The sequence below is a fragment of the Microcaecilia unicolor genome, chromosome 4, assembly GCF_901765095.1.
Source record: "Microcaecilia unicolor chromosome 4, aMicUni1.1, whole genome shotgun sequence".
Classification (NCBI taxonomy): Eukaryota; Metazoa; Chordata; class Amphibia; order Gymnophiona; family Siphonopidae; genus Microcaecilia; species Microcaecilia unicolor.
In genome coordinates this window covers 72,062,604-72,084,439 of record NC_044034.1, presented here as the reverse complement: position 1 = coordinate 72,084,439, position 21,836 = coordinate 72,062,604, and the positions used below count along the sequence as shown (strand labels likewise).

Here is a 21,836-nt window from a genome sequence, read left to right as displayed (position 1 = left end):
TGTGTGCCGCTAGCCACCTGCGGAAAATATGCGCCGTGACTTGCTTCAGCAAGTAGTGGGAGGAGCCTGCTCCCATGTTCTATCACAGCTGGTAAAAGATTGAACGAAGCATGCTCCCATGCCCTCCTACTACTTGCTGGAACAGGGAAAAGGACCAATATAACAGCCGATCAGACATCAGGAAACACTCTTCAAAGCGGGGACACTCTCAAGGCTGTCCTGTGGTCTAAAGGCGATACTGATGAAATGGCTGGATTCTTCTGACCCCACTCTTCAAGGCTGGCGCTCTCTGCTTATTCAGCAAATGAGGATGGAGAGAAAAGGAATTTTCTCCCTTGATATTGTTCTGGGGAGATTACTCCAAGTGACTTGGGAGGCCTTCTGGCAGATATTACCTTTTAGAGCTCGTAGTTATCTGTTAAACTTCTGATGTTGGTACTATTACTCCTGTACCTTTAGGGGGAGCTATGGGAGGGGTGAGGGGAGTTTGGTTCATTAGTACCAACTGAGTTTTCTTACTACGTACCATGGTTGTTTCTTGAATCTGGTTTCTTAATAAAAAAAAGTTTTAATAAAAAGTGCCGATTTTGAGGGAAGTGCTGCTTTTGGCCCAGGTTTGGGTCACTTGTTTATGTGAATGTTTTATCTTGTGCTTAGATGGTTATTTTCAATTGCATTATATTAGAATATTTGTTCTTTATTGTACTCCAGTTTGTACTTTCTTACTGAAAAGCAACATAAATGTTGAAATTAAAAGGCAGAAGAAATCCTGTTCACTCAATGTTTTAAATTAATACATTTTAGATTTAGACCACCACAGGCTTTGTTTTCTGGTAACAATTGTCTTTATTTTGTAATGTGCCCTATGCCATAAACTCATAAGGAATTGGCTCCAGCAGTTCTGGTTCTTTGCCCTGTGTTCTCACGAAGTGGGCTCCTCTGGGTGCTGCAGGCTACAAAGAAAAGAAAAGGCCAAAATCTGCTAGTTACACAATCCAATAATTAATGCAGCATTAAATCCACTTGGCTTTAGAAATGTACTAGCTATATATGTGATTCAAATTTAAGGCATAAAATTATGAACTTTGATCAAAATATTAAGATTTGTTATTGCAAGTTATAACTAATTTGCTTTTGCTCTCAGAACCGGTGAAACAATATAATCATCTTAACTTCTTGTGAAGTAATCTTAGGAGAAGTTCATCACTGAGCACACCTGACCTACAACTTTACCACAACTTTTAAAACTGTCACAATTTGCAAGTGCTTTTCACATTTACTGAACAGCAATCCAAATAGCAACATAGCACTAACATGAGTAAATGACACCCTACATGCATCTGCAGCAGGGCCCATTTCATTCCAGTGGACCTTGTAATGATGGCATATTAACCATTCGTAAATGGCCGCTATACCATAAAATCTGAAATTATAATAGGATGTACACAGGACCACATACCATAAACTATATGTCCCATTTTGAGTAAAAAAGTTGGAATAATATTTAGCTATTGAAGAGCATAGGAAACATTACCTGTCGTTTCAGCTCAACCCAGACGCCCTTTTCCTTGGCCTCTTTTTTCTTTCTCTCATTCTCCTTCACACGTTTCAGGAAGCTGTGCCTGCTCTTTGAGTGCTTAATATGTTCAATACGCACATTAATTCTCTTTGCAAGAATCTTGCCTCTGTGAGAAAAATAATATTTGAGCCCTCTACTACCTTTTTACATATTCATGCAAGGCTGGTATAAACAGAAACTTATTACTCAATAGCATGGCTTCCATAAAATGAGAGTGTATACTCTTCCACAACTAAATTAAAGAACCTGAACATCTTTTAAAGTCATTTCTCATTAGTGCTTCTTCTAGAACAATTAAAATATGCCATTAAAAGTGTTCCTGTTTGTACAACTCCTCTACATTATTACAGCTATGAAAGAAGGTACTTATTCAAATAAATACAGGTGGAATAATACAGGGAACTTTCCATAATATTTTTTTATGGTTCAACAAGTCAGGAAGAAGGTTAAGCCATATTTTTCTTAGCTCCTAATCTAGTGTATTTTGAGTTTCTTTATATTTCTCATCTTAATTCAGTGGTCTTCATTAATTGTTAAACTGGGGCCATTTTGGATTTTAATGAGCTGATGGAAAGCTGACAAATATGTTCTCATGCAGTATAACACTGCTGACCAGTGTGTGCCAATGACATCCATTCCACCAGTCCACTTTCAGACTTCATTGGGGGGTACCCTCAAGGTTTTAAAACGCTTTCTATTAAGAAATGACTTGTCTTTCAACCATGTAGCTTTTCCCCTCCACCCATTCACTGGGGGGTACCCTCAAGGTTTTAAAACGCTTTCTATTAAGAAATGACTTGTCTTTCAACCATGTAGCTTTTCCCCTCCACCCATTCACTTTCCCCTTTCTGTCCTGAGCTTGGGTAGAGAGGCAAACTAGCAGAAAAAAATAAATAAAACCACAAAGACAATGGGAGCCACCACTGGCCCCCAGGCCTTAAGCTGAAGAACACTGTCTTAACTAGTACTTTATTCAGATAGAAAATAGGCTGGGCTACAATGTGCTTTTTCAAAAATTATTTTAGTTTCTGTAAGTATTGTACTGTATATGTTAATGGCTACTGTGGAACCCTTATTTTGTTGAATGATTGCAAAATTTGAGACTTTACAGCTCTAGTTCAACATGCAGCTAAAGAACTGTGTACTCCTATAACCCTTCCCCTCATAATAAAGTCCATTGCTGTAATCTATTTGGCATCTGAAGTTGAATAGAATACCCACATCAGCATCTACAGCTGAAAATCTTCTATTTGTTGATAGCACAAAAGCACAATATACACACAGGGTGAGGCTTTTAAAAAAAAAAAAAAGGCAAGCAACACCTTTGAGTTTTTTTGCTGTTTTACCTGCAACCGCTCAGAATTTCAACGTGAAATTTTACAGATTTATTGTTACAATCTATATTTATGTGCCAAGAGGAATATGATTATTTTTAAACACAGTGAAGTTACAGACTTTTTAGTGTGACCACCCTGCGATTTTCATGCATTCAAACATGTTTGCACTGTAAGGCTACCATTATTTGGGGAGAAAAAAAAAAAACTTCACACAGGGTACCAGCTTATTATTGACATCAGAAATGTAGACTTTTGTCTGGGGATCAACACTGGAGGCCTATCACAAGTTCCATCCAAAGCTGCAAACAATCACCAAACTCAAGGAACATAAGAACGTAAGTATTGCCATACTGGGACGGACGAGAGGTCTATCAAGCCCAGCATCCCGTTTCCAACAGTGGCCAATCCAGGTTACAAGTACCCAGCAAGATCCCAAAACAGTACATTTTATGCTGCTTATCTTAGAAATAAGCAGTGGATTTTCCCCAAGTTCATTTTAATAATGGACTGTGACTTTTAAGTAATCAAAACCTTTTTTAAACCCCGCTAAACTAACTGCTTTTACAACACTCTTTGGCAACAAATTCCAGAGTTTAGACACAATCCGAGTGAAGAAATATCTTCTCCGATTCGTTTTAAATTTATTACTTTGTAGCTTCATTGCGTGCCCCCTAGTCCTAGTATTTTTGGAAAGCGTAAGCAAGCGATTCACATCTACCCGTTTCATTCCACTCATTTTATAGACCTCTAACATGTCTCCCCTCAGCTGTCTTTTCTCCAAGTTGAAGAGCCCTAGCCACTTTAGCCTTTCCTCATAGGGAAGACGTCCCATCCCTTTTGTCATTTTTGTCACCCTTCTCTGTACCTAATTTCACTATACCTTTTTTGAGATGCAGTGACCAGAATTGAACACAATATTCGAGATACGGTTGCACCATGGAGCGATACAAAGGCATTATAACATTTTTATTTTCCATTTCTTTCATAACACCACCTAACATTCTATTTGATTTCTTAGCCGCCAAATAAACACTGAGCAGAGGGGTTTCAATGTATTATCAACGATAACATCTAGATGCCTTTCCTGGTCAGTGACTCCTAATGTGGAACCTTGCATTACATAGCTATAGTTTGGGTTCCTCTTCCCCACCTTTGCACTTGCTTACATTAAAATCATCTGCCATTTGGATGCCCAGTCTCCCAGTCTCATAAAGTCCTCTTGTAATTTTTCACTATCCTCTTGCGATTTAACAACTTTGAATAACTTTGTTGTCGTTATCAATTACCTCGCTAGTTACTCCCATCTCTAGATCATTTATATATATATATTAAAAAGCAACGGTCCCAGCACAGACCCCTGGGGAACTACTACTACTACTATTTAGCATTTCTATAGCGCTACAAGGCATACCACACTATCTACCCTTCTCCACTGGAAGAACTGCAGATGATCTGGGACAGCCTCCCACAAGGACCAATCAACAAGGCCATTAAGAACTTACGAAAGTGACTGAAGGTCTGTGTTAAACATGGTGGACACAACCCTCACTGGCAGTTTTCTCTGGAAAATGACCTCGTTGGAAACTAATGACCACCCTCACACATTGTTAAATGTATTATTTGAATGACGTTATTTTACTGTGTTTTAGCTTGAAAATTTTTAACACGCAAAAATCACTAGGTAGTAATGCTAAAATGTCAGTAGCATCAACACAGCTTAAGTTAATTAAATATTTAATAGTAATATGTACATATGACGACAATTTCTCACTGAAATTCAAAGCAGTTGCTGAGAACGGCAAAAAAAAAAAAACTAGTTTTTTTTTTTTTGTTTGTCTTGTTTCTGGCCTCATCCAGTAAGCGGAATTTCTTACCTGTAGCAGGTGTTCGCCGAGAACAGCAGGACATGCATTCTAATACGGGCGATGTCATTTGATGGAGCCCGATATTGCCCAGCATAATACCTCTTCAAGAGACCTTTGGCAGCTTTCCACTGCGCATGCGGAGGTGCCTTCCTGCCCGAAGCGCAAGCATGGGACTAGCAGTACAATACTATAGCTAAAAAAAATATAACCCAAGGGAAGATGGGAAGGGATGTGAGAATACTTGTCCTGCTGTCCTCGGAGAACACCTGCTACAGGTAAGTAACTTTGCTTTCTCCAGGACATTGTCTCTCATATATGGGAATCCCTAGCTACCAGACTCACCGAAAGCAACAATAGGCCAAGAGAAACTCGCAACGATGAGTCCCTGGAAAAGCATATAACCCCAAACTATATAGATAGATAGATAGATTAGGGTTATATGCTTTTTCAGGGACTCATCGTTGTGAGTTTCTCTTGGCCTATTGTTGCTTTCGGTGAGCCTGGTAGCTAGGGATTCCCATATATGACAATGTCCTAGAGAAAGCAAAGTTACTTACCTGTAGCAGGTGTTCTCAGAGGACAGAAGCCCAAGCAGTCCTGCAGATCTGATCTATATAATCTCAACAAGGGTACCAATGTAGCCATGGCTCTGACAATGTCATCTATGACATGACCCTCCAGTCAGCCCAGCCTGAGCAGAAGTGAAATAAATGCAGTCTGTAAGCCAATTGGACAGCATGCATTTACTAATGTCTGCCCCCGATTTGTTTGGATTAAAGCTGGGTGGACTGCCAAAAGGCTTTAATCCTCTCCAAGTAAAGCACCAAGGCTCACTGACAGCCCAAGGTGTGGAATGTGCTCTCACCAGGATGGGAATGAGGTCTGGGATACAATGTTTGTAGGACATATAAATGATTAAGATGGAAGTCCGACAGCACCCTAGGAAGGAACTTAGGGTGCGTACAAAACTACCCTGTTGTGATGAAATTTCATCTAAGGCAGATCCACTACTAGGACCTAAAGCTCACTGACACCGCAAGCTGAAGCGACCACCACAAAAACACGAGCCCTTCAAGGGCAGGTACTGCAGATGACAGGAATCTAGCAGTTCAAAAGGAGCTTTCATCAGCTGGGTGATAATGACTTTGAGGTCTCATGACAGTTGGGAGGTTTGAAAGGTGAGGTGCAGGAGGTATTCAAGCAGTCTTTGTGCAGGGCAAGTAGGAGGACCTTGCACCCACACTAGACAACAAACCTTCTCCATTTCGAAATATAACACCTCAGTGAAATGCTTTCGGGAAGCCAGCAAGACCTTGGAGAGACCCTCAAGCAGCTGCAAGGAGGCAAGTGTACGCTCCCACCATCCAAGCTGAAAAGGCCAGGGAGTAGAAGGTGGGATGGAGACCCCTCGTTCTGAGAGATGAGGTTGGAACACAGTCCAATGTCCATAGCAGTTCAGAGGAAAACTCCATAAGTAGAGGGATCCAGATCTGCCTCGGCTAGCAGAGTGAGGAGAATCACGGTTCCCTAGTTTTGCCTAACTTTGAACAAGGCCGTCCCTATAAGAGGTATTGGAGAAAACATATTCATAAGGCTCATTCCCGCAGTGAAGGAGAAAGCCCGTTATGTGACCTGAGCCTGGAGCAAAGCTGAGGTACTTTGTGGATGAAATGAGTGGCCAAAACTTTTCATCAAAGAAGAGCCACACTCAGAGGAGCTGACAAGCGACACCCATATTAAGAGACCACTGTTAGTGTTGTATCACCCTCCTCTGACAGGTATGTGGAATAGAGCACCATTTTGTGGCTGGTGGCCCCAGTCCACATTGTGACCGCTTCCTGCACAAGTAGTAGGACCCCATACTCCCGTTTGTCACACATGGTGCATGGCTATCTGATTGTCTGTTCGAGTAAGCATAATTTGTTTGGACAGCTAATCTCTAAAAACTAATTAAAGCATTTCAAATTGCCCAGAGTTCCAAGAGGTTGAACTGATGCTCCTTCTCTCTCTTAGGTGGACCAAGTCCTCTGTGTGTGAACCCCATCTACATAGGCCCCTCAGTAAAGAGTGGATGCATTTGTGGAAATTTTGAATGGTAATCCCAAGATCAAAGTGGTCCAGAATGTGCACTAGAGCAATGACTGACTCAGCTCTGGGAAGATCTGGATGACATCTGCTATGTGCTCTTCAACTTGCTACGACTGGGAAGCTAAGGTCCCTTGGATGCCTCTGAAGAATAGGCGCATAACGTGTACTGTGGAGGCCATGTAGTCTAGCAAGTTCAACGTCTGCTGAGCTGCAACTCAATAGCTGCTAAGGACTTAAGGAAGGAAGGCTCAAGCTTGCACAGTGTCCAGAAGGCCTCCGGGGCACAGATGGGACTCAGGGTAATTGATGAGAAACTCCAGGAGCTCCACTACTCAAATAATTCTCTGCATGGACACCTGAACACCTTTTCTCGATGTGTTCTCGACCTGGAACTCACCCAGGTAAGTCAACATATGGATTTCCTGTCTGTGGAATAATGCCACAACTACTGTTAGACACTTTGTGAACACCCTGGGAGCTGATGTAAGGCTAAATGTCTGAACGCGGTACTGATAGTGATGTTGCCCCACCCAACATCTGAGATATTTCCTGTGGCTCAGAAGAATCTGAATGTGAGTGAATGCCTGCTTTAAACCCAGACATAGCACAGCCAATTGGTCACCAGAATCATGAGACGAAGGGTACCCGGGGAAATCATCCTGGAGTTTTTTTTTTTACTAGATATTTTGATCCTTGTCTACAAGACGTACCTGGAATAGAATCTCGTCCTTTCTTGCCCTGGCTGGAATGTGTTCTACTGCATTAGTCTGGAGAAGGGCAGAGCTGCTCTGCAAATACTTCTTTGTGTGGAGAACTGAAGTATGAAGTTCTTGCTGGGCATGATAGTGGTCTTTTTCGCCAACTCAGAGCGTAGCCGAGCTGGTCTATCTGAAGAACCCACAGGTCGGAAGTTACAAATGCCCACCTTTCCTGGAGAAAAATTCAGCTTCCCTCTAACTGGAAAATCTTCTGAAACTAGAAGGCAGCTATGCTCTCCAGGAAGCAGTCAAACGTTTGCTCCCTGCTACAACAGAAGAGCAGCCTGGGCCTCCTGGATATGCTGTTGATGCGGGAGGGAGCATTAGAACTGGGCCTGCTGAGGAGTATGGGAAGAAGGGGGTAAATCTATACCCAGAATAGTAGCTACTGCTTCTGGGAGGTCTTTGGGCAGTCCTAGAAGAGGATGACACAACTGGAGGTGGCCAAAAGAGGAACTTTATGGTGTGTGTGATTCTTGTGGTCCGTGACCTCTTTCACCTTGCCCACCAAAAGATTATTTCCTCAGCAAGCAGCATCAAGATCAGAGACATGCAGCCAGAAAATTGTGCGCATTTCCACACCAGAGTGGAGAGTCTGAACGCAATGTCAAAATAAAGGTGCCTCTGGTCAGGTATCGTCTACAAAACTGCTTATGGCTCAGCTTGCAAACTCAGCAACCTTATCCATGGGGAGACAGTCTGCAAACAAGAGTGCAGTCTGCAACTCAAGAGACAGTAGTGTAGAACTGATAGGTTCAAATGCAGCCTAATAAGATGCCTCCCAAAATTTAGGGTTCAGGCCACCTTGCCCAGAAGAGCAGTGGTATGAGACATCGAACTCTGCGCGCCCTCAAGAGCAGACAACCATCAAGGAGTGGTGTGGTAACTGGATCTTTCTGGCTTCTATAGGTGCCATTTGGACAGAGATGTCTAGGTAAAGATTCATAGTCCAGAACAGCAAGGAACACAGCTCTAGGCTGGCCCTCAGTCTTCAATTTGAAAACAATGGCCTTTGTCATCTCCTGTACAAAGCTCCTCAGGAGGAAACTTGCGCCTTTCTTGTGGTGGGGAAAGATCAGATGGTATATCATTAGACTCCTCCACTGAGAAATACTATGGATTCCCTTCAGACTCCCAGGAAAGGCCTGAATCACACTGTGCGAATTACCCCTTATGGGAAGTACAAGTATGTGCTTGTCTGCCAGACTGAGGACCATAAATTGAAGAAAGCAAGGTACAGGTCTACCTTCAGACTCTGGAGAAATCTCCTCCCCCCCCCCCCCCAAATTTGAGGGCTGTACTGGACAAGTGTACTCTGACCCTGATGCAGGACTAGCATCTAGCACTTCTCCCATGAATGACTGAGCCTCCTCGGGCATCTGGAACTGTGCTGTGGCTGGCACAAGCACCCTCATGCCTAAGCACTCTGCAATGTCTGGGACCTTTCTCCAGACTGGGTCTCCTTGGACAGTGGGGGCAGTGCCATATCTGGCACAAGCGCCCTCGATGACTAAGCATTCTGTATCTGAAGAAGTCCCCCAGTTCCCTCCTTGAGCATGGCCTGGATCTCCTCATGAAGGGCAGGCATGAGTAAAAACTGGGGAGTCAGCACAGAGAAATTCTGCAGATTTGTCGGTGCTGAAGGGGTGGGTTACTGCCAGAGGGCACCGGGCAGCTTGGCACCATCACCAAGGAAGGCTAACAATCTTCTCAGTGCCGACGCCTTTCAGAGACCAGCGATGCTGAAGTTCTTGGCACCGTCCGCTGAGGTAAGCAACGTTGATGCTTCTTTGCTGATGCACGGTGCCGATCCTCAGAAACGTGCAGTTATCAACAAGGATGTAAAATGCACACGCCTCCACAGTGTTGTGCTCAATACCGGCTGGTCTCAGGGTGCCATTCAGCGGCTGATGTCAATGCCTGTAGTCCCTGGGTCTGGAATAGACAACAGCTATCAGACCTGACATCACCGATGCCAACGTTGAAGGACCTGAGCGACAAAAATTTTCACACTGAGTTTCCTAGGCTCTTTGTGACAGAGAACACAATTTAGATCCTTGTGGTTCAGTCCCAAGAAGTGGACACACTGGATACAGGTGTTGGTGCCCAAAATAATCCTGATGCACCAAACAGAACGATTAAATCTGCTAAGTGCCTTCTGAGACATGTAGTGGAAAACAGCCAAATCAAAGGGCTCAATGGGAGTAAAGTTAAACTACACCCGAAAACAGTCGATGCGACTTGGCACAACCTGGGCTACGGGTCGAGAAAAACAAAAGAAGTCAGAAACTCACACAACTCGCTAGGGTACACACTGGAGAGAGAAAAAAAAATAAAAGACATGAAAAAACAGCACAAAAACCCACAAGGGAAGGCCCCACAAAAAGAAAACATTTGACGCACAGAGATCACAGACATGACCTCTCTGCTCCATGGAAAAACGAAAGAAGCTAGTGAGGTAGAATGCTACCAAAGGTCTCTTAGATATGCTAGGCAGTGTCCACACCAGGCTCCATCAGATGAGAATAGAGAATACAATGACCTTAACTAAGAAATATGAAAGTAACAAACTGTTTGTACTCACAGTTAATAGAAAAGTAATATCCAGGATGATTTAAGAACATACAATATTAATTTATTTACCATTATAGAACACACAATATTAATTTATTTACCATTATAGAACACTTCTCCCATCCAAATGAAAGGGACAGTTTGAAACTGGCAACATATAATGTAAGGCAATAAAACATTTAAAAGGGTACTGAAGATATTTGTCAAATTATCTTATGTTAGTATTCACTCACTGGACTGACCCATGCTGTCAGCACGACAATCCAACATTGCATGATCTAATCTAACACAATTGTGTATTAGATTATTTATCATAAGGTTTCAAACATGACAGCTTTGAGGTGATTAGAGAATTGCAAACGGAACGCGACGTCACACACGAGGGTGTCGTCGTCCCTCCCTCCCTTCCAGTTCCAGGCCCCCTCCCTCCAATTTTAAAAGTCATCTTCACTTACCAAGTCGGGTTTACGGCGGCCGGCAGCAGTGGTAAAAGGCGTGCAGGCTTGGCCCTTCTCTCTCTCTCTCAGCTCTGGTCCTGCCCTCATTTCCTGTTTCCGCAAGGGCGGGACCAGAGCTGAGAGAGAGAGAGAAGGGCCAAGCCTGCACGCCTTTTACTGCTGCTGACAGCCGCTGTAACCTCGACTTGGTTAGTGAAGATGACTTCTAAAATTTGGAGGGAGGGGTGCTGGACCTGGAAGGGAGGGAGGGATGATGACCCTGGAACTGGGAGTGAGGGGGGATCCTGGAACTGGGGGAGGGGACCCTGAAACTCAGAGAGGGAGGGGGGCCATGGCACACTCTCATTCTCACACACACACTCTCTCTCTCTCTCACAGACACACTCACACCCAGTCTCACTCTCTCTGTCACACACACACTCGCACATTCACTCTCTCTCTCACACGGTCACTCTCAAACATACACAGAGGAAAACATTGCTAGCGCCCATTTCATTTGTGTCAGAAACGGGCCTTTTTTACTAGTTTTGAATAAAAGTATCAAAAACTGACAAAGAGCCATGAAGAAACAGACCGATGTTCAACTACTGTGTGACATAATGTAGAAAACCTTTTCCCTCTGAATTCAGAATGTATCTAGTATTTTTGTAGTACTCCCAAACTCAGAATCACCACATGTACCATTATATGAAGAGAGGATTAAAGTTCCTAAAAAGTCTCCAGATCCTCTTTTCTATGACAAAACTGTTTCCCCAGACAGGACACAAGTCAAATATAAAATTTGCTTGCGTTTTATAAGGATGATTGTTGTTCCCTACCTGAATGACCATTATGGACATGACAAATGACCAAATGGTAAAGTGGCAGGGGATTAAAGTCTCTAAATCAGGCTCATAAGAGAAATATTCATCAGTACTTACTTAACTTGTTTGTTTACAATGATGCCCACAGCATGCTGTGTTACATTATAGACCCTGCCAGTCTTGCCATGGTAACATTTATGGGGCATGCCTTTTTGAATTGTGCCCATACCCTGGAAAACAAAAACATTGTAAAAATAAAATTGGCAGCAATGGACTGCTCTTCTTATTTCGCCCGTTTGGGTTAACAGTAGCAATATCACATGACTACTTTAAGGTATGCAGTGTCACAATATCAAATGAATGACAGACTACCAATGACCTTTAACTGCCTCTGGCAAAGTATTCAAGCTTAGGCTTCCACTTCTATTACCTTACAAAAGTTGCAAAAATTCTAATTGTTTGTGACCAAATCTCCTTGCCTATGACAACTAAAAGAAATACAGCAAGATTTAATATAGCTTGTGTTGTCACTTCTTTTCCTTACTTACTGGAAAACCATATTGTTACAGAAAATCACACACTAACAAATCCTGAGTTTCAGCAAAGGATGAAAACACTGCATATGATACCACATTCTAGCATATGAAAATAAACATAGAAAGCATTACATTGGTTATGCAGTAACAAGCTATGTGCTAACCAGATTCACCACCATTTCTGCTTTCTAAGGCTGCATATAAGCTTCCAAAGACAAAAGGATGAAAGGGGACTGGTTTTTATTGTATTTTCTGCATCTGTACTGTTGAAAAGCTGTAACTTTGACCTCTCAAGTTATAGTCTCAAGGACAGGGGAACTTAAAGATTCCTCTAAAAAACTAAGTTAAACATGGACTACTAATAACAAAATCAATTAATTACAATCTATGTAGTTGATAAGGAGATGCCAATCTCTGATCTCTACACAACCCCAAACTTCTGGAGATCCTGGCAGACTTATAAGTTTTGAAGTTAAGAAAAAAGCTTTTGTAGTTATTTCCTGAAGGGTTATTACTGTGATTCTACTATGTGATTTGTGCAGCTGAACTGCTGAATAACAACTAAGCTTTGTCTCTTACAGGAGAGTTAAGGGAAGGGACATGTAAAAAAGGGAAAAAAAAACCCTCTTCAAAACTTGATTAGGCTTTATCTGTTCCCTCACTCACCCAATAATCAGCCTTACACTGATTACTTCCAGAGCAAAACCTATTTCTGCTCATTGACCAATTAACCTCTTGATTCTATTGGCTGAGATCCATCTGAACCCCCACAAACAGCTGGGGGAGATGTTAGTTATTAATAGAACTACTTAAAATCTGCTATGGCTTATAATATGTAAAACATTTGATATTTTTTCTGTACAACCTAAAGAACTCTGTTTCTCAATTGGACAAATAGTTAATAGCCCTCTTTGTGACCCAAGTCTGGCATGTTTTAGCATAGTAAAGGGTCATATGATATACCACCTTTCTGTGGGGTACAATCAAAGTGGTTCACATATATTATATGCAGGTACATTTTCTGTCCATAGAGGGCTCACAATCTAACTCGGTACCCACGGCAATGGATGGTTAAGTGACTTTCCCAGAGTCACAAAGAGCTTGCTGTGGGAATCAAACCCAGTTCCCCAGGTTCTCAGCCCACTGCACTAACCATTAGGTAACTCTTACACAGAAGGCAAACCTTTTGATTTGTACCTGTTAAAAGCACCCCAGGAGTCTGATGTCCCTCAATTCCTATAGACACTAGAAATTGAGGACCAGCTTAATCCACCCACCTCAGGATCTGCTTCTTATATAGATGATTGGGGAGGGGGTGGAGGGTAGAGTATGAACCTTCTCTCAGAGCACTACCCAATTACAGTAGCTCCTCCCCCATTTCCTCAATTAAACCTTGGCCATTCACAATCTGCTGTATCTGTGCTTCCACAACTTGTCCACTCTGTCCCCAGAGTTAAAATGGGGACAAACATTTAAATCTTCATGTGACCCCCCCACCCAGATGGCAAACAGCAGGCCTCCACTCTAGTCCCTCATCTATGCCTGCCATCATGTGTTGGCTAACTGTGTGTGTGGGAAGGGGGAAGGAGTGTACAGCAGTGCCAATAGTCAGCACAGTGCCCAGTGTTTCAACATACAAGAAAGGCCCTGCTACCGATCTTAATAGGTCCCAACAGTAAAGCACATATACTGGAGCTGAACAATCCAATACAACAGCCAAAGTTGGCACAATTGTTAGCTGATTCTTTCGACGCTGTTGTATTGGATTGTTCAGCTGAGTTATAATGGACTCCTGAGGCAGGCGCATTGTGTGCAGAAATACAAACTGCGTAGAGTCCCAAACATTTAAAAAAGGCTTGTACCACAATGCCAAGCCTTAAACTTTATGCAAAAAAAACCCCATCTTGTACTGTTAATAGGGTGAAAGAGCATTTACTAGGGTTAAGACTGAGCTTAATGTCTTTCCACCCAAACCCATTTCTCCTCTCCCTGCACTCTCTATCTCAGTTGATAACACCCTCATCCTCCCCGTCTCATCTGCCCGCAACCTCGGAGTCATATTCGACTCCTCCCTCTCCTTTTCTGCGCATATCCAGCAGATAGCCAAAACCTTTCGCTTCTTTCTCTACACATCAGCAAAATTTGTCCTTTCCTCTCGGAGCACACCACCCGAACACTCGTCCACTCTCTCATTACCTCTCGCCTTGACTACTACAACCTACTCCTCACTGGCCTCCCACTTAGCCATCTATCCCCCTTCAATCCGTTCAGAACTCTGCTGCACGTCTTATCTTCTGTCAGGACCGATATGCCCATATCACCCCTCTCCTCAAGTCACTTCACTGGTTTCCGATCAGGTACCGCATACAGTTCAAGCTTCTCCTATTTACCTACAAATGCACTCGGATCTGCAGCCCCTCACTACCCTCATCGCCCCTTACGTTCCTGCCCGCAACCTCCGCTCACAGGTCAAATACCTCCTCTCAGTACCTTCCTCCACCACCGCCAACTCCAGGCTCCGCCCTTTCTGCCTCGCCTACCCTATGCTTGGAATAAACTCCCTGAGCCCATACGTCAAGCCCCCTCCCCGCCCATCTTCAAATCCTTACTCAAAGCCCACCTCTTCGATGTCGCCTTCGGCACATAACCATCACACCTCCATTGAGGAAATCTAGACTACCCCAACTTGACATTTCGTCCTTTAGATTGTAAGCTCCTTTGAGCAGGGACTGTCCTTCTTTGTTAAACTACAGCACTGTGTAACCCTAGTAGCGCTACAGAAATGTTAAGTAGTAGTAGTAGTGGTGGTTAAGCAAAATAAAAATTGTACTGCTGAGTCTATAGAGTTTTGATCATCCTAGTCTACTATCAATTCTGGTTAAATTTACTGATCTTGATTCTATAGAATCATAAGAGAAAAATTATCACTGAGCTCCAACACTGTGAAGAATGTGACATCACCCTATAAACTCTTCCACATCAGCTCATAAAACTCTGGATTTATATCACCTGCGAAAGCCACACATCCAATTTTATAACTTCACCAAAAATAAGATCAGGTTAAATTACTAAACTCACTATCCAAATCTAAAAATCTAATCCACGTGGGCAAGCAAAAACCTTGAAGGGACGGGATAACTACATATTTGGATGTTGTTCACTCATCTTCAGTAGTAGCTCAAGGTGAGTTACATTCAGATAAACTAAGTATTTCCCTGTCACAGGATGGCTCAATCTAATTTTGTACCTGAGACAATGGATGGTTAAATAACTTGTCCCAAGATCACAAAGAGAAGCAGAGTGCTCCACAGACAGAAAGAGAAACTCTTCTGTGCTGGGCATGCAGTCTTTGCTAAAAACAGCAAACTCTTAAAAATGTAATTTCTCCTTCAATAAAAAAGTATTCTAATTCAGAATTAGAGAACTATATGATATGCAATGCAGGACACTACCCAGCTGACAGCGTGTTTCTGAAAGATTTTCAGGTAAACCAATGTAAACTCCCCATACACACGAACAATTTCAGCATTTAAAAGCCCCCCCCCCCCCCCCCCAAATGTAGCCTTGTGATTTTTTTTGAAATATCGCTTGTTGGAAACCCCAGTTTTTAGGCTCCCAGAGTGGGAAGTATTCAATATAAAACAGCCAGGAGTATTTGGTATTACAATATCCAACTGTAAATTTGAAAGTACCTTGATGTCCACAATATCACCTTTCTTGTAGATACGCATGTAGGTTGACAGTGCAACAACTCCTATAACAAAAAATGCAACACCATTCAATTACATATAAGTCTGCTGCTTACAAAACAAATAGTTTTATTGTAAATTTTCTGTTTACAATGGATAATATTCCTATATATTTAAAAACAACTTGTTCTGCATTTTACATATTGACTTATTTGTCCAAGTCTTTGCCATAAAACTAGGACTACTATGTAAAAAGTCCATGAGAAAGGCAGAAATATGTAGAAATTTTGGCAATTGCAAAAATATTCAGTTACAGAAAGTGTTAATTTTGTCTACTGTTTGTTCTGTTCATACTTGCCCAATGTGGCTTCTCTCCCCAAACAACAGTGGCTTACTTTCGTTTTCTTTCCAAACTTCAGCCTCTTCCCCTACCTTGCTCTTTAGTTGCTCTCTCTTCCTTCTTGCTAGCTTGTCTCTCCCTCCAGCTGCAATACCATTTTTTACTCCCACAGTCTGTCCTTCCTTGGCCCAAAAATAACTGCTCTTTTTGGCCCTGACCCAGTATCAGCAGTAACAGCAAACTACCACCAGTTATGAAAATCTTTTGAACACAAACGTAATTCCTGGTGCTGACAGCATTACTTAATGCTCCCGTTGGGCAATTTGGAGAAGAATGTTCCAACTGCAGTGTGTAGCTTGTCCAGACTATTTTGAGAATCCACTGCTCGGAGGATCTAAGGGGCCACCTTGCTTAGAAAAAAAATTCAGCCTCTTCCTCTGGTAGGCTGTCCAGCACAGCTATGGGAACTGCGACCATGCAGAGTCAAAAGCTTATTCCCTGTTTTGACTGTGGAGCCAGCTAGCTGGGAATTCTGGGCCTTCTGCTGCTTTGGGTGGGAATGAAAACCCAGGTTATTTGGAAGAAGTTGGAGGGGGGAGGGTGGAATACCGGTACCTCTAAGAGTGGTAGGAATTCTATTGTCCTCCACCAGAGTACCTCCTAGAAATGGGCTTGGACATTGACTTGATGGTTTCAGAACATTTCTTAATGAAGTCTGCTACCTCTTCCACCTTGTTACCAAAAAGGATGTCGTCACCTTGGCACAGAATGTCTGCCAGCTTCTCCTGAACTGCCAATTCTAGGTGCAAGGTGTACAGCAAAGCAAATTTGCACAATCCAAAACCCGTGACACAGGTTCAAAAGCATCATTGGTTGCTCAGACCAAGTACTTTCTGCACTCCTCTCTCCCTGGCTACTAGCTGACAAAGCTCCTCAGCCTTTTCCAAAGGGAAAATGTCGGCAAACTTTGCCACACTGTGCACAGTGTTCCGCAAATGTATGCTTATAAAAAGCTGGTAATACGCTATACAAGCATAGCATTATTCTGATAAATCTTTCACCCCCCCCCCCCCAAACGACTCAAAGGTCCAGGCCTCCCTCCCCAGGGGCAACGAGAAGAAAGTCTTAGAACTCTTGGCTCTTCTGAGAGAGGATTCAACCACAAAAGAAGATTCAACCAGAAAAGAATGGTGAGGAAGCTGAAGCTTCTGTAATCTTGGAACCTTCTGGACTCTATAGTCAACCTTCTTGTTTAATGGCTGTACTGGGGGGGGGGGGGGGGGGGGGGGGGGGGGAATTGGAGGGAGGAATGGGAAGTGTCCTGGGTTCTTCCACTGCTTCATTTGTACCAGCTTAAAGATTCTATGCAAGGGCACTATCACAGCTTCCTATAGGGGAACATGAATCTGAAAGATGTCAGTCTTGGCCTTGGGCTCAGTCTCCAAATCAACAAGGAATAGCTTCTCCAGAGGAATTCTCTCCTTTCAATTGGGGGGGGGGGGGGGGGGGTATGAGGGGAGACTAAGGGACCCTCCAGTGCCTCCTCAGAAGAAGTCTGAATCAAACTCATAGAAATACTCCCCTGGAGACCGTCAAGTCTCTGCCTGCCTTGAGACACCAGAGGAACCCTGGTTCACCAGGAAGGCTCCTTCCCCCACCACGGCTCTAGAAATAGACACCAATTGGCTCCAAGGCCCTTTGAGGCCTTGGTGTCGATGTGTTCCCACAGGCAGTGCATGGGCATCCTGGAAGGAGCAGCCGCTACCGCACTCAACCTCAACCCCTCTGTTCCTGAAGCACATCCTTGAGCTGCTCCTCAAAAGCTGGGGCTTCATATCTTTTGAAGTCACTGGGGCAGTATTGGTAAACCGGTCCCAGCTCGATGGAGGTTGTTACATCCCATCAGGTTCCCAGAAGGGTGAGTTGCCTATATGTCAGGGGCACACCCTTAATGTGTTGCCTCCAGGAGGATCAATGCTTCTTGGCCTCCACCCAACGCATAGAATTTGGAGTCCCTCTGTGATGATGAGAATAAATCCTTCTTTGCCCTCAGGAGGGAAAGCGGAGGTTCTCCAAGGACAAGCAGAATAATACTATTCTTACTGTTGGGCGACATCATCTAACTGAGCCTGCCACAGTAAGCACTGCACAATAGGACATGGTCCTACTGTACCAGGTGCACTTCTTAAAACCACAGGGAGGCAAAATCAAATTGTTCAATGGTGAAAAAGGTTCCCACCAAGTGCTCAAGGCCTAAGGGGGCTTAGTGAACCACGGAAAAAAAAAAAAAAAAAAATGAACACGTCTACATTGCGGTGGGCTCCATTCTCCCTGCTTGTCCTCTTACAAAGAGCAGGGACCCACTGGTTGGAAGGACTGGAGAATTTTGGGGAAGGACTAGAAGGGGGATGGAAGAATGGGGACAGAAGGAGGTAGGGAGGCCTGAAGAATAGAAGAATGGTGACTTGAGGACTGAATAGGAGAGCAGGAACATGGAAAATAAGTGAAAAATAACATGGAGGAAGAAAGATGCCTGGAGAGACTCATATTGTGTTTGGGAGGGTGAGTGAGGAATGTGTGACTGAGCATAAGAATGAGAATTTGGAAGAAGAGTTGGAAATAAAACTGGGGATGGGGAACTGAGGAAGAAAATATGTATGCAATTACAGGGGATAAGGGCACGAAATATGTAGGGAATAATGAAGAGGAAAGAATGCATGTTATTTGATTCAATCTAAAAAAAAAAAAAAAAACACTTTTACAATACAAATTATAGTGAAACTCTTATTTTTCCTACAGGGTGCCAAAAACACTGAATTGCCTGAAAATAGTCCCCAAGTTTTCAAAATGATAAACTTCTGGATTCAGAATCCTTAACTAGAAAGGGAAATGGGACTTGATATACTGCCTCTCTGAGGTTTTTGCAACTGCATTCAAAGCGGTTTACATATATTCAGGTACTTATTTTGTACCAAGGGCAATGGAGGGTTAAGTGACTTGCCCAGAGTCACAAGGAGCTGCAGTGGGAATTGAATTCAGTTCTCCAGGATCAAAGTCCGCTGCACTAACCACTAGGCTACTCCTCCACTCCAAGCCACTGAAACATCATCTAACTGGAATTAAAGACAGTATCGCATAAAGCTTTCATCAAGATAAGTACAGTTTAATATGTGTTCTAGTACTGAAGCGCTTAGATTTGTAAAGTAGTGCAGGGGTTGGTGCCTTTTCATTAAGGTGATAGGAGATCTGATGAGGTTTCCCCCCTTTTCTTTTCTTGAACACCATCTTTGCTGGATTTTTTGTTTTTTTTCGGGGGGGGGGGGGGGGGGCTACATTTGATTTTTTTTTTTTTAATTCATTATTGGTGACTTTTTTTCCTTCATATTTTGTTTTTTTAAAGTGAATTTCTTTTTGTACTCTTTTTGATATAGAATACTACCTGTGATTGAGTGTAGCTGTACTCTTCCGCATGAATCTGTCAGGTCTGGTGGAGATATTTAGCTCCGAGGTCCACCCTTTATCATTTATCAATTCCAGCAAAGAGAATATGCTTGAGCATGCGTCAATGTTGCCATTAGCGCTTCACAGCCATTACCAAAAATTAGCGTGTGGTAATGTGGCTGCACTAACCAATTTGTGTTGCCACACCCATTCTCCACACCCTAGACATACCCACTCAGAGAAAAATAAAGAAACATTTTTCAGTGTGTGATCTGTGTGCACATGTTGGGCTTTTAAAACAGGATGCCTTGCAGTAAGCTCCTTTAAGCACTAGCGCTTACCACAGCTTAGTAAAAGGAGTCCCAAGTAACTTGCCCAATATCACAAGGAGCAGCAGTGGTATTTCAACCCTGGCTTCCCTGGGTCTCAGCCTTACGCCTCTACTCTAACATTCCATTTTCCACTGAGTGAATCCATGTGGTGTCTAGCAGCAAGAACAGTAGTGTACATTCACCTGTATTCTTCAATAAAACTAGCATTAGCACTAGCTGCAGGGTACAAAACAGACCTAACTAGCAACCAAAAAATAAAAGGTAATAGGAGACTTTTTTTTTTGTTATTGTGAAGCTCTGTCTTGTACAGAAAACACTAAAACTGCCCTTTTAAGAAACCTAAGCATTACAAACCATTTGTAAGCAGCACTTACCATGTTTGCGAAAGGGTCTGGAGAACATATAACGTGTTCCTCTCCGCTTTCCTTTTGTGTTTGTCATGTTGGCAACTTAGTACTAAAATAAATTTTACAGAAAAAAAATATTACTAAATTCTTAAATAAATCAAGGTTTCTTATCTTTACAAATTAACTTTTTTTTTTAATAGTTGCACATCTTACTTTACGATAGGTCAGAAGTTTAACTGGCTGTCACATAAACCATGTGGAAATGTGATGCAGTTTTTAGACTGCTAAAGGGAATGAAAATTTTTCAACACCAAAAGAGACCAAGAGTTATGACTTAACAGTACAAACAACCAGAAAACTTTATATGCTTCACATAGGATTAGTACCAATAATAGATTCTATCAGAGGCAGTCCCATGTTTTTACATAGTTTATTGTGGATCATATGGTGGTCTGCACAGGCAGTGTTCAATAGGTGCTATCAATCAATGCAGAAATGCCAGGCAAGCTGCACAGGGCCACTGGACTTCAACAGCACTAACACATTTGAATGACAACTGCTGGGGAGCCCAAGTTCCATCAGCTGGTGATAGATTAATAAACCATACACACTATGGCAAACAAGGAAAGTGATGATACTTACCTGTAGCAGGTTTTCTACAAGGGCTTATAACAAGCCTTAACAGCTCTGTGGAGTGCGAGACACCCACCTGCAAGGGTGCGGTTACCACAGTTAAATATTACAGCAAGAAAATAAAAAATAGGAAACAACTCCAAGAGAAGGTGGGAGGGTTTGTGAGAATATAAGGCTTTCTGTCCTCAGAGAATACTTCCACAAGTATCTTTGCTTTTTCCGAGGACAAGCAGGCCATTAATTCTCACAATTGGGGTAAACCTAGCATCCAGGCTCACCAAAACAAGCATTGGTCAACTGGGCCTCACAACAGTGAGGACATAATTCAGATTAACCTGAAACTACATACAAACTGAGTGCAGCCTGGAACAGAATAAAATGAGTCTTGGGGGGGGGGGGGGGGGGGGTGGATTCTAGACCCCGAACAAGATTCTGCAACACTGTCTGCCTGAACCACCTGTCGCATAAGGTATCCTGCTCGCGGCAGTAATGACATGTGAATGTGTGAACTGAAGACCACGTCGCAGCCTTGCAAATTTCTTCAATGGAGACTGACGCAAGTGGGCTACAGACGCAGCCATGGCTCTAACATTATGAGCTTTGACATGACTCTCCAGTGTCAGCCCAGCCCGGGCATAAGTGAAAGAAATGCAATCTACCAGCCAATTAGAGATTGTACGTTTCCCCGATGACAACCCCCATCCTGTTGGGATCAAAAGAAACAAAATGCTGGGCAGACTGTCTATGGAGCCTTCTCCGCTACACATAGTATGCCAATGCTCGTTGCAGTCCAAGGTGTGCAAAGTGCTCTTGCCAGGCTGGGCATGAGGTTGGGGAAAGAATGCTGGAAATCAACTGGTTCAGATGAAATTCCGACACAACCTTCGATAGGAACTTAGGGTACGTGTGGAGGACTATTCTGTTGTAAAGAAACTTAATATAAGGTGCATCCACTACTAGAGCTTGAAGCTCACTGACTTTGTGAGCGGAAGTAACAGTCACCAAGAAAATGACCTTCCAGGTCAAGTACTTCAGATGGCAGGAATTCAGTGGCTC

At 43.0% G+C, this 21,836-nt stretch overlaps 1 protein-coding gene and 1 non-coding gene across 2 annotated transcripts in view; both read right to left on the bottom strand.

Annotated features, from left to right (window-relative positions):
* Positions 1-822: 822 nt before the first annotated feature.
* The window catches only part of RPL21 (ribosomal protein L21), a 33,732-nt gene continuing 12,718 nt past the window's right edge, over positions 823-21,836 (bottom strand). Inside the window, exons 2-6 of the mRNA XM_030200333.1 lie at positions 20,175-20,256; positions 15,691-15,752; positions 11,580-11,692; positions 1,535-1,685; positions 823-953 (exon numbers count right to left, since the gene is read on the bottom strand). Coding sequence (XP_030056193.1) covers positions 864-953; positions 1,535-1,685; positions 11,580-11,692; positions 15,691-15,752; positions 20,175-20,241 — 483 coding nt within the window. The 5' untranslated portion in view covers positions 20,242-20,256 and the 3' untranslated portion in view covers positions 823-863. The remainder of the gene's footprint in view (positions 954-1,534; positions 1,686-11,579; positions 11,693-15,690; positions 15,753-20,174; positions 20,257-21,836) is intronic.
* On the bottom strand, positions 11,402-11,533 carry LOC115469765. The gene has a single exon (XR_003942046.1). It is a non-coding gene; the product is annotated as a small nucleolar RNA SNORA27 (small nucleolar RNA).